Source organism: Phytophthora ramorum, assembly GCF_020800215.1.
Source record: "Phytophthora ramorum isolate Pr-102 chromosome Unknown Phyram_PR-102_s0003, whole genome shotgun sequence".
Classification (NCBI taxonomy): Eukaryota; Oomycota; class Peronosporomycetes; order Peronosporales; family Peronosporaceae; genus Phytophthora; species Phytophthora ramorum.
The window spans coordinates 4,122,126-4,130,691 of NW_027150649.1; the positions used below are offsets into that span (position 1 = coordinate 4,122,126).

Here is an 8,566-nt window from a genome sequence, read left to right on the forward strand (position 1 = left end):
ATTGTGTACGGTTATCCTTTAATGACCAATCAACGATCTTTAGTTATAAATAGCCAATCAGGAACACGCTACCAGATAGGATCTACCAATGATCGTTCTTAGGGTTAGGTAGGTCCTTTATACCAATCATCCCGACGTATCGGGTCGGAGGGGCAAGAACAATATGTGTATCTCCATTCAAATGTATAGTCTGTAGCTTATCACTTGCATATTTAATCCTATCCAACCTCTCCCGTCAAGGAATGGGTTTAGACGAGCTCAAGCCTGGCAACACCAAGCGAGCCAGGGCGACAGCATTCAATAGAGCGCAAATTCGGAGTTTGAATATGCTAAACGATGCATTGATCAGGATGATACAAATACCCGTTTGGACGAGCTTCAGATCTGTCACTTGTTCGCAAAGAGAACCTCTCTGTTGACGCGGCAGGGGTATTCTTTGTGCGCCTCATCCGTTTGAAGATATCCGAAGAACAAGGTCTCCCGCTGTTCCCGGATCCCGGCTTCGTCACCTGCCCGCTCCATGCTGTTCACTGAACAGTAGTGGTAGCGACGTTACCGTTATTTCGCTAGCAAGGAAAATAACGTTACAGGGGTTAAGTTAATTGTTTAGCGTTACTTAATACTGTACTATATTTGCAATATTATGCAAATATGCTGGCTATATTTGATATTTAAGGGCTATAGATGACATAGTTTTGCAAATATCGCTAAAGTCATTCCTGGCATTGTGTGCCACACTATACGACTCATCTGAGTTTCATTCTGGTGATGCTGTCGCCTCTATCTGGCGATTGATCTACGTTCTGTGTCCGAGCGGGAGATGGTCACGGATTCCACAGCTGAGGGCTAGTCATGGTGGACAACGGGGTGACAATATCGAAGAGTGCGAGCTGCTCAATCAAGCCTTGGACAGACATGTGGGTAGGGGAACAAAAAAATTGGTGAAAAACGCTTCCACGAAAAAGAGGGAGCATGAAAAACCTGGTTTTCGTGTTCTCCTCGCTAAAGTGCGAGAATAACGAACATTTTTGCGAGCTTCCCTCCCGATATTCGTTCTCGCGCATTTCGTATTTAAGCGGATCTGGCGTGTTTGTATCCTACGCGTTGGATTGGCTAAAAATCGCACGATCTTCCACGGCCGCACTGACATTTATCGAGGTCACTCGCGAAGATATCCTCTGCCCAAGAAGCGGCCTGCGTTCGCGTGTGCTGAGCCTCCGGCGCGCTTGAAGTGACTCGTGACCACACCTGGGACCCCGAGCACCGCAAGTCTATGCTCGTGACCACCGCACGGACCACGGCACCTTCCAGCACACGACTCAAGTCAAAGACTCCGCCTGAAGCAGCAGTACATGGACTAAATCCACCTCTGACCCACACCGCAGGGACTCACTGTGCCGCCAGCCTAAGCTTCAGTCCAAGGACTTCAGGTCAGAGGCTCCACCGCCAAGCATCGAGATCACAGCGCAGCCGACAAGACTAGAGACCGCCTCAGGGACTTACTTCACATCCAGTCCACCCTCGTGCTATCTGCAGGGACCCACGGCACCTCCAGCCAACGCGTGACGATGACAGATCCACCTTCTGTGGTCCGCCAAGTAGTGAAAGAGTTCCAGGCCCTTGGACCCTTCGAGTTGGTGCCTCCACGACCTAAGGAGACTTCGTACATATTCAAGTGGGGGGTTCGTGTCAAGTACATCGAGAACGAGAAGGAGGTCTTCGCGTGGGCTTGTTTGGCCGACGAGGCGTTTCGGACGTCAGGAAAAAACCTGCTCAACTGACAAAACGACCATGGCCGTGAAGCACCTCCAGAAGATACACAACGTTGGTTCGCCGAAAACGGAGACAGCGACCGTCAAGAAGCGCAGACACGATCATGGTTACAGCCACCTGTCATCGTCGCTCTGTACTCAATCAACCCAACCCGGCTAAACGTGCCGATGACCACATCAACCATAACTTGACGTTTTGCATCGTGGAGTACGAAGAGGCAACACTCATCCAAGCGCTACTCTATAAGGACGAGATGAAGGCCAAGATAACTACAAAGCAGGCGAAGGAATCTATCGTGGAGCTGTATTTTCAACACGCAAGGAGATCACTAACTACCTCCAAGAGAACCGAGAGGACTACCTGAACTTTACGCTCGTGGCAGATTTTTGGACTTGCAAAACAACGCAAGACAAGTATCTTGGGTTGCAGGTTTACCTGGCGGACAAGGCCTGGGAGTATATGTCCATTCTCTTGGGAACGAGAAAGTTCAACCCCGCATATGGAGATCGTGATGGCGGCATTGTAAATCCCTTCAATGAGTGGCTGAAGCACATGCTTGAGGAGTTCGGCTTAGCGATGAGCGATTTTTATGGGGCTACAAGCGACTCGGGAGGTGACGTGAAATCGATGCTGTGCAAAGTACTCAATCGGCACTGGGAGTGGTGCTCGCACACATGGCCCACGCAGCTACAAAGTTATCATGTGGTATAAATGGAGCTGCTAGTGCTGCAGCTAATCCGGAGATGGCGGACTTAATCTCACGGATGGTAAGAACAATCTTTCGGGTCAAGGTGGTGTCTGTCACTGGGAGCTTATTTGCAGAGCTCTGTAAGTCTAAAACTCAGGGTGCCTCCACGCGACTTGTTGGATATTCTACGTCACGTTTCCTGAGCATGACGCATTCATTGGAGAGATTTCTTGAGAAGTGGCCTGCAATAACTGCGTGGTATGAAGAGCGAGCTCGTAAAGCACTTCGTGCCAACCAGCCACCACCAGAGTTCCCGTTGGCTAATCACCATGACGACTTGGTCCTTGTGTTGTCTGTGCTGAAGCAAATCGGTGAGACCAAGTGAACATGTCAAGCAGAGCATCCTGTTCAAGTCGACGTGCTCGTACAGTTGTATGTAACGCGTATTCACCTGATCAATCTTTGCCACACTACCTACCAACCGACAAAAACCCTCGTTGGATTCATGCAAGTGACCTTACACCACTGGCTGCGGATTCACGGAGACTATTGCGAGAATCATTGGACGAACGCTTCTTCAGCTGATATTACAACGACAAGCAATTCCACAGGTGTCAATTTGTATTTGAAATGCAGTTGAAACTCCACCCTAGCTTCAAACGAACGGAGAGGAGTCTCGATCGTGCAGTGATTTTGTCGTGCCGTCAGCATGGCAAAAGCGGGAGGGATGCTATGACCAGGAAGAATGATGTGAACGCTAAAATCCGCTGCAACTTATTGAACTTATTTAAGTCAGTAAGTGAACCCGCGGACGTCTCTGAATTTGAACCACCTCCACCTGTTGTGCAAGTCAGTCGACTGGAACCAGAATTTGCGCCGAGATCAGGCCGACCACCAACCTTTAGCCGGTAGGATCGACGCGCAGAAGAGGAACTTGATCGATGCCAGGATGATCCTGTTGACATTGCACGAAAGGAGGACTACACACCAAAGGAATCAGTACCGTATCACAAATGTCATATCCAGCAACTTGTTGTATCCGACACGTCAAATTAGCCAATATGAATAGAGCAAATGTCATACTTGAAAACAAATGTCATATCCGACACCAAATTGGTGGACAGCAAACCGGGACACTTTAATTGGACGGGAATGCAAGCACCTTCAGACTTTGGTATCTCGATCTCACTACGCAATGGGCAAGGGAAGACACAAGCCTTGCTGCAGATTGACCACGTCGTCGAACGCTTCGACAACCTGGGACTGCTAGATAAGGAGGTAGGTGAAGTGGCGGAGGACCAGGACTACGTTGACCATATAGTTAACAGCATTGAATACGCCGACGTTTAGTTTGATATCAACCTTGTGGAGCATTTGATGTCTCCCTACCCACGCAGGCGCACACATGCGCATGACTCGAGCATTATCTTGTAGGACTTCGCTGGCCCCCCCCCCTTCCTGAATTTAGTGATGCCATTAGACCTACTTCGCCTTGGCCTTTTGTCCGGAAGATCTGTCCCATTTAATTCCTGACTATTCCTCAAATCCGTTGCAAATGTTATTATCATATATGACAGGATCATCATTCAGGCAAATATCCGTGAATTTGGCTGCTGGATATGACACTTGCGATACGGTACTTGAGTTTTGGCAAAGACTCGAGCACCAAGGCGACTACCGTATCATACCGAAAGCTGCGAGAGTGCTGTTCTCAATACCAGTATCTTCGTGCCAGATTGAGCGTGATTTTGGTGTAAGCGGGCAGATGGTAACTACACAGTGCACGACGTTAGCTGAGCACGACATCGATATGTGCTTATTCCTGAACAGAAACAGCGACTTACTGCAGTGTGAGGAGATCCCAAAGGGACAGCATCACTTGCACACACCTACCAGCTTCATCTTCCCCGTCGCTGAAGAAATGAACTACGACCTGGACGAGATGACAAGCGACCTTCTGGCTGACTTCGCTTCTAGTAAGTCACTACCTGACGACTTCGAAGAAACGAAATCGGAATGGTGAATGTATTAAGAAATCGACAAAAGGACTAGTGAGTGAATTAATACACGTATTACGTTATGCTTTCCGTTAAGTATCTCTCTTTGCCACACTTACCTTGCCTGGTCAGCTGCACTTGGACAACGCTGCAACATTCACGTTCCACTGCTCGACAAGTAGCGTTGTTCTGTCTGCTCCGCTCTCATTTGCGCTTGAAACTGAAGCTCTGACACGAGTACACTTTGTGTCACCTGTTTGTGTGCTCGCGCTCGATGATGTGTGTGGCGTGCAGGAGCTCGAGCGTAATCGAAGTGACTGCAACCGCACAAGGCTGGTGGATGTCGGACGAAGTGGTGGCGAATATCCTTGGTACTCCTCGATTTGTGACGAAGCACGAGTCCCCGCTGCCACTGCCGTGGTTTGCCTCACAACCATCACCCTGTTCGATATGCACCGCTGGTGATGTCGTCAGTGGCGAACTAGATGTTTGTAGAGTCTGTGGCGATTGATCCTCTGTCTGTGTCGCAGCACTTGACGCCAACGTAGTGTGCACTATCGCCACCGTGTGTGGATGATCCTTCTCCGACGCTACAGGCGCCTTTGACTCGTCATCAAGGTGGCTTGGTGGGCGACTCTCTCTATTAGGCAGTTGAACAGGAGAGACAGGCCGTGGTGCGTGTCGGTAGGATTTTTCCCATGCCTCTAGCATCCTCTTCTCGAATTCACTATCTCTGTTAGAGTCGCTGCCACTTTCGCCGTCGCTGCTCCAGTCGGGCTCGTTGCGGGTCGTTCGGATTCTCTGGCGCTCGTCTACAGGCGTCAGCTTACGCACGCCCTCCTTAATCGTCTTGCAGATGGCTTCAACAGCCGACTGTAAGCTGTGTTCATTGGGAATCTTCGGGCTGCTCAGCTGATGCACCTTTTTGTCGCACCGCGTCGTCACCAGATTGGGACTCCTTGCTCTTCAGAGCGTTGATACACCGATCCACTTCCTTCTTCGCGTCATCACCAGCGGCGCCGATCTCTCCGTCATCAGCGGCGTCGTGAATCTTTCCGTCGTCAATGTCGCCGTCGATCTCCACATCGTCCTGAGCAGCAGCAGCTTGAGCGCGAGTTAGCACCATCGTCGGGAAGACTGCAATATTCTCCCGCCTCTCCAAGATCTTGATAAATAGCCAATCGCAGAAAAAATCATTTCTGCCAACCAGACTGGCGAGAAGCGAACACAGCCCACTATGCAATGCACACGCCAGCATATTCCCCTGCAAAAACCGATATTACGGACGAAGGTCCAAAACCTCGAGAACAATATTCTTGTTCTTTTTTACCTACCCACTTCGTTCCACGAACAGTGTTCTTCCAATATCCGTTCAAGGCTTGTGCTCAATGTTGCTTGAAGGTGTTGATTATGGCGTCTTTGCGAGAGATGCCGTTGTACAGTCGACGGCTCCGTGACCTTCCCAGTTTAGCGGTAAGGAACGTAAAGTCGATATGCAACAGACGACCACGTTTGAGCCCATGATGATACGGAGTGCTATAGAGCAATCACTTTTCGTGATGGGAATCGCATTAGTTGGCGACTACGACGACGTATGCTTCTATCTGTCGATGCCGCTCATGTAAATATTATGTTGCGTTGCAGCTTGTCGCTCCCATTGCTTTCGCGCAGCATCATGTCTTTTATTTGCGACCAAGACGATAAACTGCCAATACGCCTTGACTCGTTGTTTTGGCATCACTAAAATCTCACGCCGCGGTTTCTAACATGTAAGCGAAGTAGCCGCAGACGCGTTGCTAGCAGCAGGTGTTGAATCTTGCGTTTGTTGTGACCCGTCGAGCAGAAGCAAGTATCATCTCACTGAGGAATGCTTCCCTTCGGCCAGTTTGGGACCCTCCGCTGATGAAGTTTGCTTATGGCAATACCGTAAGCATACTTGTCGTCTTTCCCTTTTTCAAGATTCCTGCTTCGGCGATTGGCTTTATCTTGGCCAATGAGCAAGCAGGTGATTTGTGTGTTATTCTGAGTTAAATAAATAACTCGGACTCATTTTTACTGTTAAAAATAAAAGTTATTTGGCGTTAAGAAAGTAACGTCGCCACCTCTACTGGACAGTCCAGTGCACCCCGTTGATGCCTCGTCTTCGATCGAGGTATCACATCACTTGCAGCGTTCGACTCGTCACAGTGTCGCCTTCTGTGGTGGTCAAAATGACGCCTGCTGAGCCTTCGCCTCCGACTCGCGACTGGGCCGCTTCGACTGCTGCCTCATGGACGAAAGAGGTCAAGGAAGAGGTGCGACTTCAGCGACGGCGCCAATGCATTGCACGGTGTCGAGCCAGAACGAAGCTGAAACTCCAGCAGATGCACCAAGAGCGGGAACGACTCGAGCAACAAGTGAAGCAGCAGCTCGCGGCTTTAAGTGAGGGCGTTGCGAGGAGAGTGAACGATGACGAAGGAATCAGAGACGAGGTTTGCCAACTCGCCCTGGAGAGTGACGCCCTCCGGACTGAGGCACTTGCGATTCGTAACCAGCTACAGCAGTACAATCGTTGCTGGTCGCTAGTCCACGAAGCTGCTGTAGATTGCGGTCTGTCCTCAGAGGAACCTTCGAGTTCTCTCCCAGTTCGCGAAGCTAGCAAGGCTTCCAAGTGGGTGTCGAGGCCACCTCTCGACGGATCCGGCTGGCAAGTGTATTTCCAGGATGAGTCGTCGTCGTTTTACTTTCACCCGTTTACACGCAAGGAATTCGACGATATTCTCAAGCGCTGCGACGATACGCTGGTGCAGGATCCTCCTCGAATAGAGGTAGCGGGGTCGCTTTTCGGCTGGACTGTGCATCGTGCTCCACTCACTCGAAGAACTGGCGACGGCTCTCTTGTGTCGCATGTGAGGTTTACCACGCGCGTTTCCTGCTCGCTGGACGCACTTGACGCATCGATAGTCGACTCGAATCTTCAATCGTGGCCGTTGGTCGTAACACCGCCGAGCTGGGGCTACAACGAACGCAAACAAGCTTCTTGCCAGGTGTTGCAAGCGTTCGAGACGGACGCATACGTTCTTGTGCAAGATATTCCAGGTCCGCTGCGCTACCGCTACATCTACCTTGCGCGTCGACTACCAAGAAAATCTCGCTTCGGAGAGCGTTCTATCACATATGCAATGGTACTTGCAGATTCAAAAGGCGATGCGCGAAAGCGTGCTTCCTATCAGCGTCATCATGGCATTGAGTGGGTCAAAGAAGGCGGCAGCTACATCAAGTTCACTGAGATCAACTCGAACACTGTTGACGTACGCTATGATCGCTGGGCTAGTTGCCAGGACGAGCTTCACGCGCAGCACCTGTTTGTTCGATGGGCTGAATTTGCTAGCGGGTGGTCCCAGAGAATGATGCCGACAAACCGACTAATTCCGGAGAGCTGAGGTGAAAAATGCTTGGGTTTCAGATAACAGAGCGGAGAGATGAACTGAAGTACGTCAACAAATGACGTATTTTAGAGCAAGCCAAAAGGAATTCACCACAATCCTCGACTTCAACTGCGAGTTGCCATGTTGGAGACAATAGCTGCTCCATGAAAGCAGCATGCCAGATCCAATCGACGTACACATTACGTCTACTTCGTGCGAAGCACTGGCTTGGATGATCCGCTGAACGCCTTCCTCAAACGAGAAAACATTTTTACAAGCAATCGTTCGGAGATGCTTGCCGAGCAAATCTAGTGGTACTTCGTCACGCAGCTAAGAGTAAGCAAGTCAAACAAGTTGTCGATAGCGTAGTGTAAAAGTACTACAAGCAAATAGTAGCAGCATCGTACATCAAGCATGTTCCACGAATACTCGCCGACGTTGTGAGAAAGCTTGGCAAGGTGAATTCGTGGACTTGTTTGCAAACCACCGATTTGCTTGAAAAATCATCAGGAGTTGCTTGAAAGAAGATTAAAACATTAACTAGCATTAAAAAATACTTCTTGCAATCCGTCCTACATACATTCGCCTCGGAATTTGCGCCCGTAGGTATCCATTCTTCTGTCGTCAACGCCCCAGCTCCTCGACGAGACAACCATACACCTCGGGTCCGAGTTCGAATGCTGGGCGGTGGTATCATCAGC

The 8,566-nt window shown here is 50.0% G+C and overlaps 1 protein-coding gene across 1 annotated transcript; it reads left to right on the forward strand.

Moving 5' to 3' along the window:
- Positions 1–6,668: 6,668 nt before the first annotated feature.
- On the forward strand, positions 6,669–7,880 carry KRP23_4327 (uncharacterized protein; the record flags this gene model as incomplete). Its single annotated transcript, XM_067889270.1, has 1 exon — positions 6,669–7,880. The coding sequence occupies one exon, from the start codon at positions 6,669–6,671 to the stop codon at positions 7,878–7,880; it is 1,212 nt and encodes a 403-aa protein (XP_067748445.1).
- Positions 7,881–8,566: the final 686 nt, after the last annotated feature.